Source organism: Orcinus orca, chromosome 2 (assembly GCF_937001465.1).
Source record: "Orcinus orca chromosome 2, mOrcOrc1.1, whole genome shotgun sequence".
Taxonomy (NCBI): domain Eukaryota; kingdom Metazoa; phylum Chordata; class Mammalia; order Artiodactyla; family Delphinidae; genus Orcinus; species Orcinus orca.
In genome coordinates, this window is record NC_064560.1 from 188,010,643 (window position 1) to 188,036,715 (window position 26,073).

The 26,073-nt window shown below is 43.8% G+C and overlaps 1 protein-coding gene across 1 annotated transcript in view; it reads left to right on the forward strand.

Moving 5' to 3' along the window:
* The window catches only part of KCNK13 (potassium two pore domain channel subfamily K member 13), a 114,142-nt gene extending 99,761 nt beyond the window's left edge, over positions 1-14,381 (forward strand). The window contains exon 2 of the mRNA XM_033418579.2: positions 12,689-14,381. Coding sequence (XP_033274470.2) covers positions 12,689-13,581 — 893 coding nt within the window. The 3' untranslated portion in view covers positions 13,582-14,381. The remainder of the gene's footprint in view (positions 1-12,688) is intronic.
* Positions 14,382-26,073: the final 11,692 nt, after the last annotated feature.

Below are 26,073 nucleotides of genomic sequence, written 5' to 3' on the forward strand. Positions count from 1 at the left end.
CCAAAACAGTGAGAGGCCCGCGTACCACCAAAAAAAAAAAAAAAAAAAAAGGCACCTTTCATCAGTTGCCACCTGTGTTGTGCTAACATTCTACTTAATTGAACCATTTCTTTGTAGTCTTGGGGAGGGCAGTTTTGTTCAAGAGAGAACATAATTACAGGTGCTTTTTCTTTTAATAAATAAATAAATTTATTTATTTATTCATTTATTTTTGGCTGTGTTGGGTCTTCGTTGCTGTGCACGGGCTTTCTCTAGTTGCAGTGAGCGGGGTCTACTCTTTGTTGCAGTGCGCGGGCTTCTCAGTGCAGTGGCTTCTCTTGTTGCGGAGCATAGGCTCTAGGCACACAGGCTTCAGTAGTTGTGGCTCGTGGGCTCAGTAGTTGTGGCTCACGGGCTCTAGAGTGCAGGCTCAGTAGTTGTGGCACACGGGCTTAGTTGGTCTGCAGCATGTGGGATCTTCCCCGACCAGGGCTCCAACCGGTGTCCCCTGAATTGGCAGGCAGATTCTTAACCACTGCGCCACCAGGGAAGTCCCTAGGTGCTTGTTTTTAAGGAGTAGTTTCACTATTTAAAAATTAAGAAAGGGCTTAATTTGTGACCGTAGCCACAGGGCACAATGCTGGACCAGGAAGGAAAACTGAAAGAGGCCAGAGAAAGCCAATTTCGCGTCCCATCGTTCCTTCTTGGTAATTTTCCAGTGTTTGGTTGTGGAGAAAGAACCGTGTCAAAGGAGAGACATTCTTAGCTTGATGTTACTAATTAGTAAGGACTGTCTTTTTAGTTTGTATAAGGAAGATTAGGGTGACCACAAACATGGTGTCATGTGAAATCCCATCAAGCCAAAGGGATGTTTTGTTTATCGGCAGCACTCAACAGAGTGTTTAGGATGGGAAAGGAGAGACTTTTTAAAAGTTTTAGAAGGTCTTCAAGAACGATGAGTCATCCTCTTGTTCCTTTGCCTTAGTACAGGGGTGCCTCAAGTGTGAGGTGAATGGAAGTTGTTTCTCTCCTGTAGGGCGTGTCAGCATTTGGTACACAACCACAGCTTTCCGTTAGAGCGTTCAAACCCTGGCTTGTCATAGAAAAATCCTGACAGGGTGTTAACACAAGCAGTTTCTGGTGTTATTGTGTTGTTTGAGTGGTCATTTACCATTAAAAACTTCACTATAAACAGGTAAGTGTGTGTTGTGTACGTTAACTTCAGTTTATACCCTAGCAGCAGTTAGCCATCAATGGAAGCATCTCTTCTGGAATCCATTCTCAAGACGTGGCTGTTGGGACTTCCCTGGTGGTCCAGGGGTAAAGAATCCACCTGCCAATGCAGGGGACGCGGCTTCAATCCCTGGTCCGGGAACTAGATCCCACATGCTGCGGGGCAATTAAGCCTGAGCGCCACAACTACTGAGCTCGCGCGCTGCGTGCTGCAAACTACAGAGCCCACGCACCCTGGAGCCTGCACGCCACAACTAGAGAGAGGAAACCCATACGCCACAACTAGAGAAAAGCCCGTGCACCGTAACTAGGGAGAAGCCCTACAATGAAGAGCCCACGCTGCAACGAAAGATCCCATATGCAACGAAGACCCTGCGTGCTGCAACTAAGACGCGACGTGGCCAAAAAATAGATAAATAAATTAATTAAATAAATTTTTTAAAAGAGGTGGCTGTTTAGCACTATGAATATTGTTATGAAAATCTATGCCATAGGGCTGGGGTCCCCAACCCCCGGGCCAAGGAGGGGTACCGGTCCATGGCCTATTAGGAGCCAGGCCGCACAGTGTGGCCAAAATAAAAAGTGGAGGGAGGAGCTGGAAGGGCAGGGAAATAGAGAAGATGCCTGGTGAAAAAACTGCAAGTCCCAGAGAGAAGTCATTTCATTATCCATTGCTTGCTATGTAGCAAACTGCTCCAAAGTAGTGGCTTAAACAACAACCATGGACATTTCTCATAATTCTGTGGATCTGTTGGGCTCAGCTGGTGGTTCTTTGGTTCCATCAGGTATCATCTGGTATAACTCATACAACTGCATTTAACTTGGAGCTCGACTGGGGCTGGAATGTCCAAGATGGCTTTACTCAATATCTGGGGAGGCTGGAATGGCTGGGGAGAGCCAAGCCTCTTTCTCCAGCTGAGGGGTCACGCTTCTTACACGGCAACTCATGGATCCAGAGAGAGAAAGACAAAATTGCTGGGCTTCTTACCATTTAAGCCTGGAACTGGTGCAGCCTCACTTCTACCACATTCTGGTGATCAGAGCCAGTCTCAAGGTCACTCAAGATTCAAGGGGAAGCGAAGTAGGCTTCGCCTGTTGATGGGAGGACCAATAAGTGCTTACAGGGTTGGGAGCAGTTAGTTCAAAATCATCTCTGGAAACAGTTGACCACAGGCAACAAGAGTAAAGGAGGGCAGTCTGGATGGAGAACCTGGGTTCAGGCCAAGCCTCCACCACTCTTGAAGGTTACCTGGCTTACTGGTACCTCAGTTTCCTCACCTGTAACACAAAACCTTGGACGTGAAGGCTGTGTAGAGATAGTGTGCCTGATGAGACCCTTGACTCTTCCATCATTGGAACCCACTCCCCACCCCCTAACCTCCTCCCCAAGAATAATCCGTGGGGTCGGCTCTTGCCCCCTTTTTCCTTCCCAATTGAAATTGGAGGGTCTTTTGAAAAAAACACCCACAAACCCCTATGAAACCTCTTTCATCCCACACAAAGAGGCTTAACATTTCTGAATCAAAAACCAAAAAAAAGAACTTTACTGGTGGCGCAGTGGTTAAGAACCACCTGCCAATGCAGGGGACACGGGTTCGAGCCCTGGTCCAGGAAGATCCCAGATGCCGCGGAGCAGCTAAGTTGTGCATCACAACTACTGAGCCTGTGCTCTAGAGCCCGTGAGCCACAACTACTGAAGCCTGAGCACCTGGAGTCCGTGCACCGCAACAAGAGAAGCCATCGCGATGAGAAGCCCGTGCACCGCAACAAAGAGTAGCCCCCACTCGCTGCAACTAGAGAAAGCCTGCACGCAGCAAGAGACCCAATGCAGCCAAAAATAAATAAATAAATAATAATTTTAAGAAAAAACAACCCCCCCAAAAAATTCTAAAAATAAAATTTTTTTATTAAAAAAATTTTTGAATAAAAAATTTTTTAAAAGATTATGAAAACATTTATTCAAGTCAAAGTTTGATTTCTCGGTGTATTAACGAGATGAATCAAGAGGAATGCTTCTTCTGGGCAGGTGTTTACCTGCAATCTGAGGAAACATTCCAGAATATTATAACATATTTTTCTCAGTTTAAAGGTAATAAATGATATAAATCATTAAGAAAGAATTATCACCACCCTGAAATAACTGATTAAAACTTTTGTGTCTTTCCCTTTATTTTGTTTTTTTTCTGTGTATGTTTGTGGCAGACATTGCCTGTTTTGAGGTCCCTCTCTTCCTCAGGGGCGCTGGTAAACCCTGACCAGTCTAAGAGGAAATCCATTCCTCCTGTAGATAACTGGTTTGAGAAGTGGGCGTGTGACTTGGTGCTGCTTAATGGTATACAATGGGAATTTTGCTAGGGGGTTTCTGGAAAGGATTCTCTCCTCCGATAAAGACGTAAACAAGGCAGGAACACAATATGTTCTGACTCTGGGCACTGATGTGTGAGGAGGTAAGTCCTGAAGCTTTTGGCGTGGAGGGGGGACTAGACGACATGTTGATGGAGCCAGAGCCAGAAAGGTGAAATGTTAGAAAGCCACCTAATGAACCGTTCCTGGAGCTGCCCTATCTCCAAATTTCATGTTCTATGAGATAATATATCCCCTTCATGTTTAAGCTACCCCTACTTATGATTTGCTGCTACTGGCATCCAAAAACACCCTAAGTGCTACAATATATATAGCTGTATAAATATATTTTGTAAAGTTTATTCTTTCATCCAACAAATATTTAATGAGGATGTCCCAGGCTTGAGTCATTCCGCAGACACACTTTGGCTCTGCTTTTTTCCACTTAACATTTTCTCTAGTCATTAAAAATTATTTGTGGGGGCTTCCCTGGTGGCGCAGTGGTTGAGAATCTGCCTGGCAATGCAGGGGATACGGGTTCGAGCCCTGGTCTGGGAAGATCCCACATGCTGCAGAGCAACTGGGCCTGTCAGCCACAACTACTGAGCCTGCACGTCCGGAGCCTGTGCTCTGCAACAAGAGAGGCCGTGACAGTAAGAGGCCCACGCACTGTGATGAAGAGTGGCCCCCGATTGCCACAAATAGAGAAAGCCCTCGCACAGAAACGAAGACCCAACACAGCCAAAAATAAATAAATTAATTAAAAAAAAAATTATTTGTACATGTAATTTTTAAATTGAAACATAGTTGATGTACAATATTATATGTTACAGGTGTACAATATAGTGATTCATAGTTTTTAAAGGTTCTACTCCATTTATAGTTATCATAGAATATTAGCTGTATTCCCTGTTTATATGTCCTTATAGCTTATTTTGTACATAATATATATATCTTATGTATACAGAATTTTTAAAAATTTATTTTATTGAAGTATAGTTGATTTACAGTGTTGTTTTAATTTCCACTGTACAGCAAAGTGATTCAGTTATACATATATATGTATATGTATATATTCTATTTCATATTCTTTTCCATTATGGTTTATTACAGGGTATTGAATATAGTTACCTGTGCTATACAGTAGGTCATTGTTGTTTATACATTTTATATATAAAAGCTTACATCTGCTAATCCCAAACTCCCACTCCATCCCTCCCACATTCCCCTCCCCCTTGGCAACCACAAGTCTGTTCTCTATTATCTGTGAGTCTGTTTCTGTTTTGCAGATAAATGCATTTGTGTCATATTTTAGGTTTCTCATACAAATGATATCGTATGGTATTTGTCTTTCTCTTTCTGACTTACTTCACTTAGTATGATAATCTCTAGGTCCATCCATGTTGCTGTAAGTGGCATTATTTCATTCTTTCTGATGGCTGAGTAGTTTTCCATTATTTATATGGACCACATCTTCTTTATCCATTCGTCTGTCAGTGGACACAGGTTGTTTCCATGTCTTGGCTACTGTAAATAGTGCTGCTATGAACATAGGGGTGCAGGTATCTTTTCGAATTACAGTTTTGTCCAGCTATATGCCCAGGAGTGGGATTGCTGGATCATATGGCAACTCTATTTATAGTTTTCTGAGGAACCTCCATATTGTTTTCTGTAGTGGTTGCACCAATTTACATTCCGACCAACAGCGTAGGAGGGTTCCTTTTTCTTCACGCCCTCTCCAGCACTTATTATTTGTAGACTTTTTTTTTTAAACATCTTTATTGGAGTATAATTACTTTACAATGGTGTGTTAGTTTCTGCTTTATAACAAAGTGAATCAGTTATACATATACATATATCCCCATATCTCTTCCCTCTTGCGTCTCCCTCCCTCCCACTCTCCCTATCCCACCCCTCCAGACGGTCACAAAGCACCCAGCTGGTCTCCCTGTGCTATGCGGCTGCTTCCCACTAGCTATCTATTTTACGTTTCGTAGTGTATATATGTCCATGCCACTCTCTCGCTTTGTTATTTGTAGACTTTTAATGATGGCCATTCTGACCGGTGTGAGGTGGTACCTCATTGTAGTTTTGATTTGCATTTCTCTAATAATTAGCAACGATGAGCATCTTTTCATGTGTCTGTTGGCGATCTGTATGTCTTCTTTGGAGAAATGTCTATTTAGGTCTTCTTCCCATTTTTTCGACTGGGTTGTTTGTTTTTTTATTCCTGAGTAGTATGAGCTGTTACATTTTGGAAATTAAGCCGTTATTGGTCGCATCATTTGCAATATTTTCTCCCAGTCCGTAGGTTGTCTTTTCATTTTGTTTACCATTGCTGTGCAAAAGCTTATGAGTTTGATTAGGTCCCATTTGTTTATTTTTGCTTTTATTTTTATTGCCTTGGGAGACTGACCTAAGAAAACATTGGTATGATTTATGTCAGAGAATATTTTTCCTGTGTTCTCTTCTAGGAATTTTATGGTGTCATGTCTTATATTTAAATCTTTAAGCCATTTTGAGTTTATTTTTGTGTAGAGTGTGAGAGTGTGTTCTAACTTCATTGATTTACATGTGACTTTCCAACTTTCCCAACACCACTTGCTGAAGAGACTGTCTTTTCCCCATTGTATATTATTTCCTCCTTTGCCAAAGATTAATTGACTGTAGGTATGTGAGTTTATTTCTGGGCTGTCTATTCTGTTCCATTGATCCCTATGTCTGTTTTTGTGCCAGTACCACGCTGTTTGATTACTGTAGCTTTGCGGTATTGTCTGAAGTCTGGGAGGGTTTTCCCTCCTGCTTTGTTCTTTTTTCCCTCAGGATTGCTTTGGCAATTCTGGATCTTTTATGATTCCATATAGATTCTAGGATTGTTTGTTTTAGTTCTGTTATGTATGTGTAATTTTTTGTTGTTGTTGTTGTTTTTTGCGGTACGCGGGCCTCTCACTGTTGTGGCCTCTCCCGTTGCAGAGCACAGGCTCTGGACGCGCAGGCTCAGCGGCCATGGCTCACGGGCCCAGCCGCTTCGCGGCATGTGGGATCTTCCCGGACCGGGGTACGAACCCGTGTCCCCTGCATCGGCAGGCGGACTCTCAACCACTGCGCCACCAGGGAAGCCCTATGTGTAATTTTAATGACTTCATTTTAATGGCTACTTTTATTTAGTCCTTGCCCTGTTATCTGACACTTAGGTTGCTAAAGATTTTCATTATTAAAAGTAAAGCCAGGGTGACATCACTGTATGTAATTAGTCACATTTCTAATACTTTGGGGGATATATTCCTAAAAATAAAAAAAACAGAGAGAAAGATATAAATATTTTTAAGATGTCTGATGCATATTCCCAAATTGCTTTCTAGACAGTTTATGCCAATTAGTATGTCCCCATGCAATGTTTGAAATTTGCTACTTCATCTGAAGTCACTCTCATAATATACATTTTTCCCCAAATGTTTCTGGAAAAAATTATGATTTAAGTCTACAGGACACATTTGCCCAACAAGTCAATGGCATAAAAAAAAATGGAAATGGAGACTGTTAACAAATGAAAGAGACTTAAAAGATATAATGCATGGACCTTGTTAGGATCCTGATTCATACAGATGGTCTGTAAAAATATATTTTTGGGAGACTGAAATATGGACTGGGTATTGGTGTTAAAGAGTGAGTGTTGGGCTTCCCTGGTGGCACAGTGGTTGAGAGTCCGCCTGCCGATGCAGGGGACATGGGTTCATGTCCCAGTGCGGGAAGATCCCACATGCCTCGGAGCGGCTGGGCCTGTGAGCCATGGCCACTGGGCCTGCGCGTCCGGAGCCTGTGCTCTGCAACGGGAGAGGCCACAACAATGAGAGGCCCGCGTACCGCAAAAAAAAAAAAAAAAGTTAGTGTTAATTTTGTTAGGTGTGATAACGACATAGTGGTTATACTGGGAAAATAAAGTCCTTGTCAGTTACAGATGCATCATTATTAATGGATGAAATGGCATGCTGTCTGGGATTTACTTTAAAAAATTCCAGCAAATAAAGGGGGTAGGGTGGAATAGGAGAAACATGATTGGCAAGATCTAGACAATTGCTGAAACTGGGAAATGAGGGCTTATTATAGCAGTCTCTCTACCTCTGTGTATATTTGGAAAATATAATGCAAAGCTTTTTGATTTTTCATCTTGACTAATTTTGAAAGAATATGTAGTTGACACTATACGCATAAAAGGGTGGGAGACGGCAGACCTATTCTCCTCTCTTCATGGTCTAAGTGCAGGGCTCTTTTGGGGTTGACTGGGACGCTGGCAGTGCCTAATTGCTTCATTCCTGGCCCCAAGGACACCAGGGAGCCCGGTTTGGTCCCAGGAGCACATTAAAACAGATCTGAAATGGCCAAGGGAGCTCAGCGGAAGTAGACTGCCAGGCGAGCTCCCTTGGCCTCCAAGCCAAACCTAGGTGCCCTTGATCCCCAATCAGCTAGCTCATCTGCTCCCAGACTCAGGGGCTGGACACAAATCAGGAGACTGCAGGCTTGAAGCACAGGAAAGAAACTGTATATTGGAAAGCACCACCTGTGACAGTCAGATTCGTTTGTGTGCCTATGAAATACAAAGAGACCGAATGCATGGGGTGTAACAAGTTTTTTAAACCGATGTAATGGCATCAGCCGTTGGGAGAGGCACACGTACGTTCAGAAACGTAAGTGAAGACTGTAGGGTTTCAGCTTCTGATTCAGCCGATCCCCTGATTTTGGTACCAGATCTGGCAGCTACTGCAGTCTGGGTGTCTATGTAAAGCATTAGACGCTTGGTTAATTTCCCTCTCTCAGTTCTGCTTACAGTGTGTACACCTGACAGTGGTTTCACTCACTTAGCGTAGGCAGGTGGAAAGATCACAAGCCTGGGAGACAAGATAAATCTAGGTTCTAACTCTGGCTTTACTTTACACCTGTACACCCAGGAGCGGGCCTGGGTATTAGGAGTCAGTGATACCTGGCAGAGGGCAGGCCTTTGATAATACCTGTGTCCTTTTCCTCCACTAAGGAGGACCCTGAGGCTTATTATTCCCAATCCAAGGGATCTGTAACGCTCAGTATTATGGGACTCCAAAAAGTGGGAGACTTTCTATGAAAAAGCCTGCATTATTAGCTGACACACTGTTAAGCTCTGAGAGTAGTAAAAGCCATGGCAACACCTCTAACTGCAAATGTTAGGAAGCTGTCTCCCGTTGCTTCTATGAATAACACCGCTTGTGCCATCTTCTGTCATTTTTGCTGATTGAAAAGATGGTAGTGATCAAGCAAATAGTGCAGGTAATCGAAAGTCACGGGTTTAGGGAGGGTGGGAGGGAGGGAGTCGCAAGAGGGAAGAGATATGGGAACATATGTATATGTATAACTGATTCACTTTGTTATAAAGCAGAAACTAACACACCATTGTAAAGCAATTATACCCCAATAAAGATGTTAAAAAAAGTCACAGGTTATCCTTTCTTTCATAAAATGGAATGTTTTAAAACCAACCAAACAAGATAGAATATAGAGATTTTAAATCCCTGGAACGTGTTGCAAAATCACTAGAAGTCTCAGTCATTGGAAAAAAATCAGCTTGTCAAGCTTGTCAGCTGGCTTCAGCAACACGTCTACATGGATCCCAGGCATTCATCCCGAGTGAGGCTGCATTTGGGACCCTGAAGCCAGGATAGCACCACTGTGACTTTACTTCGGCCCTTGACTCACTCTGCCTTGTTTTGTAGACAGCAGTTTATCTGTCGCAGCCTGGATGATGGGCTCCTGGAGGCCAAGGACCTTGTCCAGGCCATCATCGTGTGGCCCAGACACCTAGTGCTGCCCCTGACCTTAACAGATGCTCAATAAATAATTGTTCTTACCTTTGACTGAGAGCTACTCATTACTCCTGCTTCTCTGCTCTCCAAGAGGAAAATCATTAAGTTCCTTCTGGGATCAGAGGAAGATTTTGTAAAAGAAAACATTTGCCCACTTGCGTCTTGCGTTACACAAGAAAGCTCTCTGATTGTTGGCAAATGCCTCCCCTCACTCCTCCACATATACACCTGTTGTTACCTCTGGGCCTTCCCTTTTTTTTAATATATTTTTTAATTTAAAAATACAGCTCAAAAAATGAGTTGCCCTGTTGAATTGTTTTTTGTTGTTATTGTTGTTTTTTATTGGGATATAGTTGCTTTACAATGTTGTGTTAGTTTCTACTGCACAACAAAGTGAATCAGCTGTATGTATACATATATCCCCTCCCTCTTGGACCTCCCTCCCACCCCACCCCCCATCCCACCCAACTAGGTCACTGCAGAGCACCCAGCTGAGCTCCCTGTGCTATATAGCAGGTTCCCACTAGCTATCTGTTTCACTCATGGTAGTGTATATATGTCAATCTCAGTCTCCGAATTCATCCCATCCCCTCTTCCCCCCCGTGTCCACATGTTCATTCTCTATGTCTGTGTCTCTATTCCTGTCCTGCAAATAGGTTCATATGTACCATTTTTCTAGATTCCACATATATGCGTTGATATACAGTATTTGTTTTTCTCTTTCTGACTTACTTCACTCTGTATGACAGACTCCAGGTCCATCCACGTCTCTACAAATGACCCAATTTCGTTCCTTTTTATGGCTGAGTAATATTCCATTGTATATATGTACCACATCTTCTTTATCCATTCCTCTGCTGATGGACATTTAGGTTGCTTCCATGTCCTGACTACTGTAAATAGTGCTGCAGTGAACATTGGGGTGCATGTGTCTTTTTGAATTATGGTTTTCTCAGGGTATATTGGGCCTTCCCTATTTTCAATAACTTTATCCTTTTTTTGGAATGTTGTTGGGTCAATAAATGGCTGCAGATAAACGTTTCTTCTTTTTCCTGCGTGTTGCCTCAGTTCTGTTTCAATGAAGACAGCCGCAATACTCTGCTAGCCTTACAGCTTTGGGGCAAGGGCTCCAGCTTTCATTTTTATCTCTTCTTAGTGCAGAAGCATTCACAAGCTTACTGGTTTCAGGAATTCACTGAGCCAGAGGAGGTCCCCCCCGCAGCCCTAAGTGATCAGGAACTAATCACTCCACACCTTGGTCGCTCCTCCATGTTCTTCAGACTGGGTAGAAAAAGACACTGCTCTCAGCTCAGTCCTTAAACTCAGTAAGTTTTTTCTTAATTCTCCACTACTTCAACCGCCTCATTGCAACTCAAGCTTGGGGATAAGAATTAAAGTTACTAACAAGAGAAAAGACAGCAAAGAGAGAATTTCCTTACATCATAATGAAGATATCTAACAAATGAAACCTACACTGTCAAGAGTCACTAAAGGCCTTTAATTTTCAAAACAAGAGTTCCCAGAGAAGAGATGATGGTCTGACTTTCTACCATTAAAGGGCCAGGACTGTAACTCCCAGTGGAATTATTCCCTGCCCCTCGCTCCTTCCTTACCTGATCACCCATTCCACTCCATGCCAACCAGCTAAAAAGCAATCAATATCTTCCTGCAGGCTCTTGGCTATATATTGTTAATTTCCTACCCTAGATAGACCCTTGTATGCTGAGAAAGGAAAATTGAATTTACTTGGAAAACTAAATGGCAACACAGTATGCACACCTAGGTGTTTGGGAAAGGTGGCCCATTGGCTCCCCATGAGGAAGCAGGAAGTCATAATCCCAGAAGTTCACAAATCGCGAGGTCTGATCTGACCACGTCCCAGGATGCACTGGGAGGCAGCCACGGGCTGAGCTGTGGCAGCAAAGAAAAGTGTTGGCTTGATGATAGCAGGGTGTTATCAGGAAAGAGGATAATGGGTGAATCCTAGAGATCCCAATGATGCGGCCTCGGTTAGGAAACTGAGCTTGATAAGAAAGAAAAAATACAAAGAAGGAGGTTTGACTTGAAAAAAAAATCTGAACCCAGGGTGGCGTGATGAGTACTTATTTTTCAGATGGTGTTTATTATCAGAAGGACTTTGATGCCCATCCCCTCAAACAAATCAGACTCCTCATGTTTACTGAATCATTTGCTTGGAAGAATTTCATGTCCCTCACGGCGGGCTGAAGATTAGTGCCCCTGAGTGAGAAATACTGAGTGTATTTTTCTTCCGTTTCTCCTTTTTCTTAGTGTCCTACAGTTGGTATCCTTGGTATCCTTACTATCATATCTGTGTGTAGGGGTAGAAAGGTCAAGAAAGTCAAAACTGTGAACAGTAAGAGACAAAGGCAAGAGAGACTTTTTATATGTTATCAAACTATAACTAACACGTCAGTTACCACTCCCAAAGCATGAGAGTTTTGTTTAAAGATGGGAAAACCTTGAGCAAATTGTTCATTTCCGTATATGCTGACATGTGCTGTTTCTCTGCCTGAAACACCACCACCACCAGGCACACACACACACACACACACACGCACACGCACACGCACACACACACACACATGCACCCTCCTTGCCTTGCCTAACTCCGCTTTAGCTTTAGGTTCTCCCTGTTCAGTCTTCCTAGACTCCAAGTCTGAGATGGGTTTCCCTCTTAATAGCTCCCATAAGACCCTGAACATTCTCCAGCACCATGCTTATCACAACACTGATCACAAAACATAGTAATCACTTCACTACATTGGAGCTCCATGAAGGCAGAGACCAGATCTATCTTTCTCCACAGTTCTATCCCCCATTCCTGGAATGGCAGCCAATAAGTGTTTATAGAATAAATGAATTCTGTAAGACTTTTCTTTGTATGAGCCTTTGTTTATCTCTCTGAACAACGTCTGTTAAGTATGGTCGTTCAGGTCATCTACTGTATGAGGACATCTACAGCAGAATCGGGAGGGGAGGCTGAAACCCAGCCCACATTCTCATCCCCAAGCCACTGTCACTGGTGGTATCCACTCAGAGGAAGAGGTACCTTGTTCTGATTTGCACTGTGGCACCATATGGACTTTGAGCAGCCCAGCTCTGAACAACACTTAGTGTCTTCAAAAGCAAGTCAGAATTCTCCCTCTCCTTCCTAGAAAGGCTAGGACAGAGTGCTTTTACGAAACTGTTTATTCAGGTCCTTTGCCAGCCATCAAAGCCAAGACTGACCCCGTTCACGGCCGAGATCTCCCTCACTCTCCTCTGATTTTTGTCTCCTGCAGGGTTTGGGATGACGACTCCGGCAACAGTAGAAGGAAAACTCTTTCTGATCTTTTATGGCCTCCTCGGGTGCTCCAGCACCATCTTGTTCTTCAACCTCTTCCTGGAGCGCCTGATCACCGTCATCGCCTGCATCATGAAATCGTGCCACCAGCGGCAGCTCCAGAGGCGGGGGGCCTTGCCCCAGCAGAGCCTGAAGAACCCGGGGAAGGGTGAGGCGGACAGCTCGGCTGGCTGGAAGCCCTCCGTGTACTACGTCATGCTGATCCTGTGCATGGCCTCCCTCCTCATCTCCTGCTGCGCGTCCGCCATGTACACCTCCGTGGAAGGGTGGAGCTACTTCGACGCGCTCTACTTCTGCTTTGTGGCTTTCAGCACCATTGGCTTTGGGGACCTTGTCAGCAGCCAGAACGCCCGGTATGCTAGCCAGGGCCTCTACCGCTTCGCCAACTTCGTCTTCATCCTCATGGGCGTCTGCTGCATCTATTCCTTGTTCAATGTCATCTCCATCCTCATTAAACAGTCCGTGAACTGGATCCTGAGGAAGATGGATGGCGGGTGCTGCCAACAATGCCAGAGAAGACTCTTGCAGTCCCGGAGGAACGTGGTGATGCCAGGCACTGTCCAGAACCGGTGCGACATCTCCATAGAAACGGATGGAGTCATAGAGAGTGACACGGACGGGCGGCGTCTCTCGGGTGAGATGATCTCCATGAAGGACTTCTTGGCGGCCAACAAGGTCTCCCTAGCCATCCTCCAGAAACAGCTGTCCGAAACGGCCAATGGCTGCCCCCACCAGACCAGCACTCTGTCGCTGGACGATGAATTCTCAGGGGGGATAGGAGCCTTTGCAGTAATGAACAACAGGCTGGCAGAGACCAGTGGGGACAGGTAGGGGCAAGGAGAGAATGGACAACGAGGGTACTGTCACCCAACTCAGCTCTGTGCCCTGGCTGGGTTCATTCTGTTCCTTCTAGCCTGGAGCCCAGCTTGAGAAATCTCATCTTCTTGTCTCCAGCAAACAGCCACTTCCCAGGGCTGCGGGAACCTGCAGCCTCGATGCCTTTCTCCTTATCTTTATTCTTTAAGTCTGAATTCAGTCTTTTAAAAATGAACCACAAAAGCAGTCTAAGACATATTGTCTTCTTTACCCACCTTGCTCCAGGGCTTTAACTGCCTAAGAGAGGGAGGGCTTCCTTAAGCCTTGATCTCCTGCTGCTCTATTCTTCATTTGGAAGTAAAAATCCTGAAGATCCTGACTTTCCCCTGGAACTCTGAACAGCTGAATTCACTGCCTCTCAGTCCCGTCAACAAAGGGAGGGTGGGAACCGTTTGAGAATGTGACTGGGCTTTCTTTTTGCATGCTTGACTAAGGTGTCTGTGGGACCTCAGTGTGGTAAGAAGAGAAAATTCAGCTTCAGGCCTTTAAACTGAGGCATGGTGGTGGGAAGACTCACTCTTGTCACTAAAGAATAGAGCTTAACGTGTTAAACTCTATTCTTAACACGTTAAGCTCTATTCTTAACACGTTAAGCTCTGTTCTTAACACGTTAAGCTCTATTCTTAACACGTTAAGCTCTGTTGAATGGACCCTTTGAATGGTCCCAGAGCCCGCTTCATTTTTACCAGGGTTTGGGGCCCATTGCAAAGATAATGGCTGACTATTTATTAGAATCGAAAGTTTAATAAATCCTCCTTTTATTAACGAAGATTACATGAGTGCTCATTAAGGGCACTGCGGGGAGGCTGCCTAATTAAACAGTCACTTACTGCGCTCAGAGAAAAAGGAAACAGGAGGTTAACTTCTAGGAATGCGGACATCATCTTGGATTCTTGGCTGGAGAAACATTCTAGACCAGATAATGAAACTTGGCTTCTCTTGTCTAATCCGTTTCAGTTCTGCCTTGTGGTATCGTAACAAGTCTAATTACATAACCTCCCATGTTGTTAAAGTGGTCCATGCTAGGAACAAGAGCTGTTGATCTTCTACGTCTACGCAGGAGAGAAGATTTGGGGGGATGAGAGCAGAGTTCATAAGAGATAGCTGCACTTTTTATAAGATAAGAATGGTGTCCAAAAGGCACTTTCAGAAATGAGGAAGAAAGATGGGCACCATAAAGAAGACAAAGCAGAAAAGCTCTGCCCAATGAAACTGAGCTGTTGAGCAGAAAGCATCAGGCTGGGAGGACCCTTAGGAACCATCCCATTCAACCCCCTTGTGTTTGACACAAGGAAACAGAGGCACGCGGGGATTGCTCCTTGTCTGAATGCTCAGGGCTGATGGGACGCAGCTAGGAGAAGCGCCCGGGTCTCTGCTGAAGTCTGGGCTCTCCACCCATGCTCTACCCAGCCTCGGAACACCCCCAACAGCTCCCTCTCCAGGCTGAGTTGACTTTTCTTCCAGCTGGCAAACCCAGATATTTTCTTTACGGTACCAAGAGTGCCCTAGAACCAAAGTGTGATAAGCAGCAGCGCTGGGCTTTGAACTTAGGGCTGTGAAGCTCCAAAGTCAGAGATCTTCCACCATTACCTTGTATCACCCTTACAGGGCAGCAGCCTGGAGCTACTGCAAAACCCTTGTTAGGAACTTCTGATCATAAACTGAGCTCCCTGGGGGCTCTGCCCTGCACGAGGCACTGTGGGGATGGGGAGAGCATCTGGGTCCCTGCCCGTAGGGGATTTCTTGATCTCCACATTCCTGGTACAGGGACTGGCACGAAGCAAGGCCTTGCTTCTCTAACCTGGGTCCCTAGAGATCTCGCAGGTGTACCAAGAGGCCAAGGAGCATCAGTATAAGCAAGCCTCATCTTCCTGGAGGGTCAGTTTTACTAAATGATTTTTGCAGAGAAATGTTATGTCAAAACACATCTATTTAAGTAGGTCCCGAAATTGGCGTAAACATTTAAGCTAAACATAAAAAACATTTGTGATCTTATGATGAGCTTTCTAAGTCTTCTCAGAGTCTCAGAGGATGAGTTTGTTCTCCTCTAGGTTGGGGGTTCCCTGGTGGAAACACTTGAGAACCAGTGTAAGGAGAGAAAAGTGCAATGCATTTAGGACGGATGGATAGATGGATGGGAGTAACATGCCAAAAAAATTACAAAACTAGGAATCTTTGTTTAGATAAACCTCTTTATACTTACCCTTAGGCGTGAGTTGGTCAATAAGAGAATTTCTAGATAGTAATATCAAAGCTGGAGTTCAAAACCTGGAGCCCACAGACCCCCTAATATTGTCATGTATGCGTACACAAACGTGAGCGGAAACACACGTGCAATTTCCTAGGTAACAGCCTTCATGGTTTTCATCATGTTTCCAAAGGGGTCCTCACATCTCCACTACAGTAAGAACGTTTACTGCTATTTTCTCTTGTTACCTTTGTCCCCACTCAGCATGTCTCTGGCCCTCCTGACCAGTTCTCTCTATTCTGTTCTCTCTGAACTGTCCCTGTGTGACCTTTAGGTTGGCCCAGGTTCTTCTGTTTAGGAACCCAGAGACTCCCCAGAGTGATAAAGGACCTATTGACTCAGCATCATGAGGTGGTCAGGCTTCATCCACGGCTGGGCTCACAGCTGGCCATCTTGAGCTCTCTGTGACGCTATAAATGTGAACTGGCCTTGAATGCAGGGACCTCAAAGGCAAGACCCAAGTGACCATCAAGTTTCTCAAGTGACCATCATCCCACACACTTGCACAAGTTTTGTTATATCTCTATCCTACCTGAAATAGTATCTTCTTAACATTTTAATCAACTCAGTTTTAATTAGTTTTGTTTAAAAAGAAACTTTGTCTCACTACCTAAACAGAAGACTCATATCACTTGCCATAAACAGAAAATAGAGTCATTGCAAAAATCAATATAATGAAGATAAAACTATGTTATTAAATTCTAACAAGATCCCATATCCTAGTAAAGGCTTTAATCCCAAGATCTTTTCTCTCTTGGTTAAAAACTGAGATTGGCAAATGTGGGGGAGTTGTTATAAAAACTCATTAGCACCGAACAGAGACTCTCTTCATGATGTCATGAAAGAACTGGAAGAGAACTGGGAAGGGAGTAACTTTCTGACCGTACGGTTCAGTGTTAATTCATTCCAAGCCTGAGGGCCCCTAAAACCATCTTATGTTCCACCTACATCATTGGTGCACATCCCACATTGGGGGGGCTACATAAAAGTAACAAAGTACAGCACAGTTTCTGAGGTCAGGCCCCCCACATGGTAAAGAACAGTTCTTGGATTTGAACACCAGGCCCAGTAGTTCTAATGTGAGAGACAGTGGGCAGCTCTCTCAACCTCACTGTGTCCCATTCCCTCCGTACCTGTGATGTGGAAACAGTAGCAACACCAGATCAAATGAGGAGATGCTCAGGGCAGGGCTTTGTGGCCTCTGAGGAGCTGCAAATGCAGTGGGTGCTGGTGGTCCATGTGCTGTGGGGGGGGGGGGGGACGTTACATCCAACAGGGAAGGATTTTGTCCTCTTCTTGCACCTTCCACCCAGCACTTGCCACACTGCACTTCATTAACTGTTCTCATTTATGAAATGGTGTCACTCTTGGTGATGGTTTTATACTAAACCAAAAGACCACAATTTCTTTATTTCTGTTCCACTGAGTCCTTTTATTTTAGTATTAGCTGAGCCAATTGAATGATTTGACACAGTAGAATGTTCTGGGAAAGCTGGAATATCTTGGATTTTGCTAGAATTTTATAGCTTTTAAGGCTTATCCATTCACAGTTGTAATATTTTAACTTTCATAACCACATTGCGAAGTAGGTAGGGTACTTATCTTCAAACTGCCTTTAATCTTTTCTGAAATAAGAGAGAGAAATAATCACACTTCACATAAAAATTAACTGGGGTTCAGATTGAAGTAGGTTAGAGAATAAGTAAGTTAAAATTATACAGGGCTTCCCTGGTGGCGCAGTGGTTGAGAGTCCGCCTGCCGATGCAGGGGACATGGGTTCGTGCCCCAGTCCGGGAAGATCCCACATGCCGCGGAGTGGCTAGGCCTGTGAGCCATGGCCACTGGGCCTGCGCGTCCAGAGCCTGTGCTCCGCAATGCGAGAGGCCACAACAGTGAGAGGCCCGCATACCACAAAAAAAAAAAAAAAAATTATACAGACTGGGTTTGAAGTTTGGCTTTGTCACATTCTGGTTATATGAATATGGGAAAATTACTTAATGTTTTAAATCCTAGTTTCCTCATTGTTAATGTGGGAACAGTTGTATCCGCATTGCGGCATCACTGAACCAGGTAAATGAAGTGATCTGGGTCTAGGCTCTCATCATCAAGACTATGGTCCCTAAGCCCTTGGAAGTGAAGGATGATAAGTCACAGCATTTCAGAAGCCAAAGGAAAAACAAGACCAGCTTCTAGAAGAGCCCATTTTATTCCAAGATTTGGAAAGAAAGGAAGTTTCCTCCTTCCTATATGACATAATGTAATACATTCTTTTATGACCAAGTGGGATTTATCCCTAGGATGCAAGGACAGTTTAACATTCACAAATCAATAAATGTGATACACAACCAATAGGCTGAAGATAAAAATCATAGAGTCATCTCAATAGATGTAGAAAAAGAATTTGACAAAATACAACATCCTTTCATGATAAAACAAAAACTCTCAACAAATTGGGTATAGAAGGAATGTACCACAACGTAATAAAGGCAGTAGATGACAAGCCCACAGCTAACATCATACTCAACAGTTAAAGGCTAAAATCTTTTAAGATCAGAAACAAGACAAGGATGCCCACTCTCATCATTCCTATTCAACATAGTACTGGAAATCCTAGCCAGAGAAATCAGGCAAGAAAAAAAATAAAAGGCATCTAAATCAGAAAGGAAGAAGTAAAAATTCTCTCTGCAGATGATATGATCTTACATATGGAAAATCCAAAAGACTCCGCAAAAAATGTTGTTAGAATTAATCAGTGAAATCAGTAAAGTTGCAGGATACAAAATCAGCTGTGTTTCTATACACTAACAATGAAATATCTGAAAAATAAATAAAGAAAAGAGCCCCATTTATATTAGCATCAAAAACAACAAAATATTTAGGAATAAATTTAACCAAGAAGTTGAAAGATCTGTACACTGAAAACTATAAGACTTTGATTAAAGAAATTAAAGACAAAAGATATCCCATGTTAATGAGTCAGAAAAATTAATATTGGAAAAATTGCCATACTACCCCAAACCATCTATAAATTCAATGCAATCTCTATCAAAATTCCAATGGCATTTTTCACAGAAATAGAACAACAACCCTACAATTTGTATGAAACCACAAAAGACTCCAAATAGCCAAAGCAATCCTTAGAAGAACAAAGCTGGAGGCATCACGCTTTCTGACTTCAAACTATATTACAAGGCTATAGTAATCAAAACAGTGTGGTACTGGCATAAAACCAAACACATGGACCAATGGAACAGAATCAAAAGCCCAGAAATAAACCCAAGCATATGCAGTCAACTAATATTTGATTAGGGAGCCAAGAATACTCAGTAGAGAAAAGACATCCTCTTCAATAAATGGTTCTGGGAAAATTGGACATTCACAAGCAAAAGAATAAAACTAGACCCTTATCTTACACCACTCACAAAAATTAACTCAAAATGGATTAGATACATAAATACTGAAACCATAAAACTCCTAGAAGAGGGCTTCCCTGGTGGCGCAGTGGTTGAGAGTTCGCTTGCCGATGCAGGGGACACGGGTTCGTGCCCCGGTCTGGGAAGGTCCCACATGCCGCGGAGCGGCTGGGCTCATGGGCCATGGCTGCTGAGCCTGCGCGTCCGGAGCCCGCGCGTCCGGAGCCTGTGCTCCGTGACGGGAGAGGCCCCAATAGTGAGAGGCCTGTGTACCGCAAAAAAAAAAAAAAAAAAAAAAAACTCCTAGAAGAAAACATAGGGGGAAAGCTCCTTGACATTGGCCTTGGCAATGATTTTTTTAGATATGACACCAAAAGGACAAGCAATAAAGGTGCAAATACACAAGAGGGACTACATCAAACTAAAAAGCTCTGCATAGCAAAAGAAATAATCAACAAAATGAAAAGGCAACCTACAGAATGGGAGAAATTATTTGCAAACCATCTATCTGATAAGAGGATAATATCTAAAATGTATAAGGAATTCATGCAACTCAACAGCAAAAAAATCAAACAATCTGATTTTAAAATGGGCAGAGGACCTGAATAAACATTTTTCCAAAGAAGACAAACAAACGGCCAACAGGTACGTGAAAAAATTCTCAATGTCATACTCTCTGTGCCTCCAGAGGAATGGGGTTATCTATAGCCATGTACCACATGGGGAGCAATGAGGAAATTCCCACCCCTTATTTAAACAAAAAAATGTACTAGAAGATTCAATCTTCTGGTATGGAAAAAAGGTAGTCTAGTGGTTTGATAGACTATCTTGTCATCTCATTTAAAAATTTAGCTACTGCTTCCTGGATATACAGTGGTGTGCTAATCAGGTGGGATGGAAAGTACCAGATGAGATGGGAATCCTCATCCCTGCTGTGCATCAGCATCCTTTAGGGACTTTTGTTAACATAACAGATTATCGGGTTCCATTCCTCACCTACTGCAAAATATTCTCTGATGGTGGAACCTCAGAAATATATTTTGCACAGTTTTCATTGGTGCTTTTGACGTGCAGTCAGGTTGAGAGCCCCTGTTGAGGAGGAGCTTGTTATCTTGGGTTCTGGAAATTACTGTATACAATTAGTAAGGATGATCTAACGAGAACAGTACCTCACCTGGCGTAATCTTTATACTTTTCGAAGAGCTTCCATGTGTTCCGTGTGCCACTTGATCCTGATGACAGTCCTGTGAAGAAGGCATAACCGTTCCCACATTTCTGATGAGGAAACCGAGCCTCAGAAAAATGTAAGGACTTGATAAAATTTCTGGCCTCTACCCCTAGATGTGGAGAGCTGGAAGGAACATCACTCCAGCCAAACAATGAAAAAGAGCCAGATGAGCTTCAAATTCTCCACTTTGTGGGAAATCACTGGAGAGCTGAGGTCCTAGAGCAACTGGCCCAAAATAGGAGGAGAAACAGATAATCTGCCGAAGAAGAGGAAACGCAAGTGCTCACTTAGCTGGGGTAGAAGCATTTAGCCAGAATAATTGATGAACTGGTGAATGGTGATTCTAGCCTCGCGGGATGTGTGAAGCCCCAAGGGCCACAGAAACTGGAGGAGCCCACACCCTCTTGCAGATCTTTTCTCCATGAACCCCACTGAGCACTCACAGAAGAGACCAGAAAGAGCTCCAAGAAAGTGTCCATTGTGGTGCAAACCCAGGGGAGGGGAGTGACTGCCACGTGGGGAGAGAAACTCCACCAGGACCCTCTCTCTCCTGTCTCCCCTATGGGACAAATGCCTTAATGTGGAGTGGAGGTGGGGCAACAAAATCTGCTCTCCTTAGGGCAGAGTGAAAACTCACTGCAGTGGGGCAAGGGGACAGAAAAAGTATCTCTGCTTCGGGGAGAGAGGCAGGAATATGTGCTGCACCAAAAGGCACAGGCAGGGGACAAGCAGGAGGACTGGGGCGAACATGCCCCTGATGCCCAAGGACATGGCACCTCTCGGAAACAAAGGCTGCATCTGAACAACACAAACACTCCCAGCATCCTCCCCATCGAGCTCAGGAGCTTCCGATGACAGGTATCAGTGGCACACTGCTAGGAAGATGAGAGTGTGCAAAGAGATGACAGGTATCAGTGGCAGGAAGATGAGAGCGTGCAAAGAGACCCCCTCTCAGAAGGGTGCAGGGAGAAGACCTAACATTCAAGATCAAACAAACCTCGCTCTGGCAAATCAAGTTTCATTCTAAACACAAGGCATTGCTACAGGAATGTGAGGGCTGAGGAGCGCTGAGGGTAACCGTAGCAACCACCAACCTCAAGTCCAGGCCAACTCCTAACTGGATTAAATCAAACATCCACACTAAGCATTTATCAATAGGAAAGGCATGCTCGTGTCTAGGCGTAAAAACTCTGCCTCAGTCTCTGCTGACATACACAAGATGCCCAGCTTTCAAGAAAAAAATTATAAGGCAGGCAGAAACATCAAAAAAAGAAAACTTCCCCCAGAGACAAAGCAATCGTCAGAACCAGACTCAGATTTGAAACAGATGTTAGAAAATATCTGGCAGGGAATTTAAAATAACTATCATTAGTATGGTAAAGATTCAAGAGGAAAAGGTGGACATCAGGCAACATAGGATGGATAATTTCAGTAGGGAGATGGGAGCTATAAGAATCAAGTAGAAATGCTAGAAATAAAAAACATAGCAACAGAGATAAACAGTGCCCTTGACAGGCTCGTCAGTCGACTGACACAGCCAAGAAGAGAATCCACGAACTTGAAGACAGGCCAATAGAAATTGCTCAAACTAAACCACAAAGAGATGAAAGAATGAAAAAAAAAAAATGACATCCAAGAGCTTTGGGACAATATCAAATGGGCTAGCACATGAATAATTGGAATCCCAGGAGAAAACAATGAGAACAGAGCAGAAGATATATTTGAAGAAATAATAGCTGAGAATTTTCCAAAATTAATGACAGAAGCCAAGATCCAAGAAGCTCATAGTACACCTAGCAAGTTTTAGGTATAAACACACACACACACATACATAATACACAAACGCACACCACATACACCTAGGCATATCATATTCAAATTGCAGAAAACAAAAAATCTTGAAAGCAGTTAGGAAAAAAAAGAACATTACATTCACAAGAACAAGATAAAAATTACAACAGATCTCTCATCATAAACCATGGCTGTCATAAGACAAAAGTATGACATCTTTAAAATGCTGAAGTTTTTTAAAGAACCCCTGTCAATCCAGAATTCTATATCCATCAAAAATCTTTCAAAAGGGGAGGAGAAATAAATACTTTCTCAAACTAAAACTTAGAGAATTCATTGCCAGCAAACCTACCCTTCAAGACATGTTTTTTAAAGTTCTTTAACATTTTAAAACAATGGGAGAGAAGGAACAACTCTTCCAAACAGAAGAATTCTAATTAGTAAATGGAGAGGAAATTAGGGAAATAGAGAATTACCATTAGAACACCAAAGTAATAATTGCTGCAGGGGAGACCCACAGATGGATGCTAAAATTAGTGATGTAAAATTTGAAGAAGAACCAGGATATTTGCGGTCTCAAAGGATCTCCACCAACCACCAAAATATTTAGTCATTACAAAAAGAAAACTAGTCACTTAACAGTGGACAATTCTGGCAGACACCACATTAATCAATTGAGCGGAGTTGACGTCACCAGTGACACCATGATGTCGCAAATATCATGGGCCACCTAAAATGATGCGTCGAGACAGGAGCAGCACCTAAAGCATCCTTTGCAATAACTTCAATCTAATCATGAGAAAGCATCAGACCCAAACTGAGGAACATTCTACAAAATAACTGACAAGTATTCTTCAAAAATCTCAAGCCAGTGAAAGGCAAGACTAAAGAGGCATGACAACTAAATGCGTGTGGGATCCTGCATTGAAATCTGAAATATAAAACAGACTTTAGTGGACAAACCGGGGTGACAGTCAATAAATTCTGTAGTCTACTTAATAGTATTATACCAAGGTTACAGTCTTCGTTTTGATGATTGTTCTATGGTTATGTAAGATGTTAAATAAGAAGCTGGATAAAAGGTATATAGAAACTCTCTGCACTATTTTTACAACTTGACTGTAAGTCTAAAATTATCTCAGAAAGTTAGGAAGAAAAAAACCCAAGAATTTCTCGAGTTTGCACACAGCCAGTCACAGCTCAGCGTGGGCCGTGACTTGAGCGTAATACACCCATGATTCCAGTTCAGTTCTCACATCCTCAGCAGGTCGTGGCCATTGCTGTAAAGCTGTGGTTCTAAGAGTGTGGTCCTCAGATCGGCAGCCTTAACAGCAGCACCTGGGAAGTTTGACGTGCAACTATCTGAGGTCCCAAACCTGACTTAAAGAATCAGAAACTCTGAGGGTAGGGCCCAGCAGTCTGTATTTTAACAAGTTTTTCAGGCAATCTTTTCCAGTAAAGAGTGCTTTCCTGAGCATGAGCTATAAAGGATGGGAAAGAGACCCTCCCTGGGACCCAGCCTGCATCCCCATCAGGCTGTTCCGCTGTTGCCAGATGCCAGTGGCTCCCAGAAATTAATTTCTTCTGTATCTCAGAGCCATTTCTAATCATTTTGAATTTCCCAGACACTAAAATAACTACTCTGGAAACTCTGCTCCCTGCAGGTTATTAGATGAAGGTAATGATTCTGGATTTAGGCAGAAGATGGTGCTTTTTTGTTTGCAAGGGATTTTTAAAAAAATATCATCTCCTAGTTGTCCTCGGGCAGATTTCTTTGTATTCCTAGGGCATTTGCTGAGTGAATTTTGTTTAGTCTTCCCAGCAGCTGGCCTTGGAATTTAAGTTATTACAGAATTCCCTGCCAGTGGGAGCCATGCGTCCAGTATGTCCTACCTTCCTCAAAAATCGCCATAATCCCCTGGGGAGATTGTTTTTAATGCAGATTTTCAGGACTTTCCCCAGACCTTCTCCATCAGAACCTCTATGGGTGGGACCAAGGAATCTGCATTTTTTTATTTTAATATGCATCCACGATCCCCGTAAAAATCAGTCCTTCAGCACATTAACGTTCAAGAACCACTGCTTTGTGGGATTAGGTGGGAGGAAGAAAGGACATCGCCTCAAAGAAGGTGCAGGATCTGCCTCGGGTTTGCTGAGAAAGATTCGCGGACACCTGAGATTGTAAATTGCAGCAGAGATTTGTGCATTCAGCTTGGTTGGGCTGATGGCCACTGAGACGATCAGAAACCTGCGTGGTGCACCCGTTCCCATGATTTATTCCTGACTTTCTCTGGCCCGTGTGGGAACTTGGGCACCACCCCATCCGCTTCTCCATGCGCAATGGAAATGTTCATCTCTGCTTTCTCGCGGGCTCTTGTAAGTCAGTTCCATATTTAGTAAGTATCAAGACCTGCCCTGTGTGAGCTGCTTTGAAGGTGCAGAGTGAATCTCAGGCAGTCAGTCCCTGACTTTAGGGACACACTCAACACACTTTATATCACTAAGGGTTGAAGACAAAGTCTCTGAAACATTTCCAGGGTGACCAGGAAGGGGTGAGGGTCCGTGTGGACTTAGCAAGTCAGGGAGCTCGCATGGAAGAGGTGGGCTGGGAGCTAGGACCGGGAGAATGGATACGAGCAGTAAAGAGCTCTCTGCTGAAGGCGTAGGTAGGTGAGAAAGGGAGAAGGAAGATCATGACTGCAAGGAAAGAGACTGTGTCCTGCAGCCAACATTGAGTATTTAAGAGCACCTCCCATGCGCAAGGGAAGTCAGGGGTGAGAACAAGTCTAGAGCTGAAGGCAGCTGCTTGCTCATCTTCTTCCGGAATTCTTTTTCTCCCTCCTCTAAGGAGAGTCTGCCCTGACTCTTCTCTTTCCTTTACTAGAATCTCTCTCCTTCTTGGTCACCCTGGGTCCTCCGGGATTTTACACTAACCGCAAGGACCCTTTAAACTCTCCGTGAGTCGCTTAAGCTCGATCTAGTGGGAATGGAAGGTAGCAACCAGCGTCAACACCTCGTGCTCCTGGAGAAGAGACGTGGGACAGAGGAGAGTGATGAGCTGAGAGGCACCACCTGGGGAAGATGGGCAGGCCACAGCCTGTTGTATTAGCCAGCGTTCTGCAGAGACACGGAACCCATAGGTTGTGTAGATGCATAGAGATTTCTTTTAAGGGATTGGCTCATGCACATGTGGGGGCCGGCAAGTCCAAACTCTGCAGGGCCGGCCAACAGTCTGGAGACCCAGGGAAGAGTTGATGTTGCAGCTCAAGATCAAAGACAGTACAGAGGCAGAACTCCCTCTTCCTCCGGGGACCTCAGTCTTTTTCTCTTGAGGTCTTCAACTGATTGGATGAGGCCCACCCACGTTTTGTACAGTCATCTGCGCTACTCAAATCTACCAATATAAAGGTTCATCTCTTCTTAAAATAGCTCCACAGCAACATCCAGACTGGTGTTGGACCAAATATTTGGGTACCTTGCCCAAGCCAAGTTGTCATAAAACCAACCATCATCACATCTATTAAACACCTCAGAGCCTAAAGCAGAAAAAAATTAGAAACTATCCTAAGCCCTGAAATCCCCTCCAGTTAAGCTTCAGAGAGAATGCCCAAAATGGCACACTCTCGCTTCAGGGGTCTGGACCTCAGCTCTGAGGGAGGGGCGAGCACTCCTCTAAGTGTCCAAGGTCCCCCTCAGCCGCTCTCCCTCTGCTCTAGGGGCGGTAGCTTCTTTCTGCAGTTGCTGCATCTGCACACTTAAGATCCTCC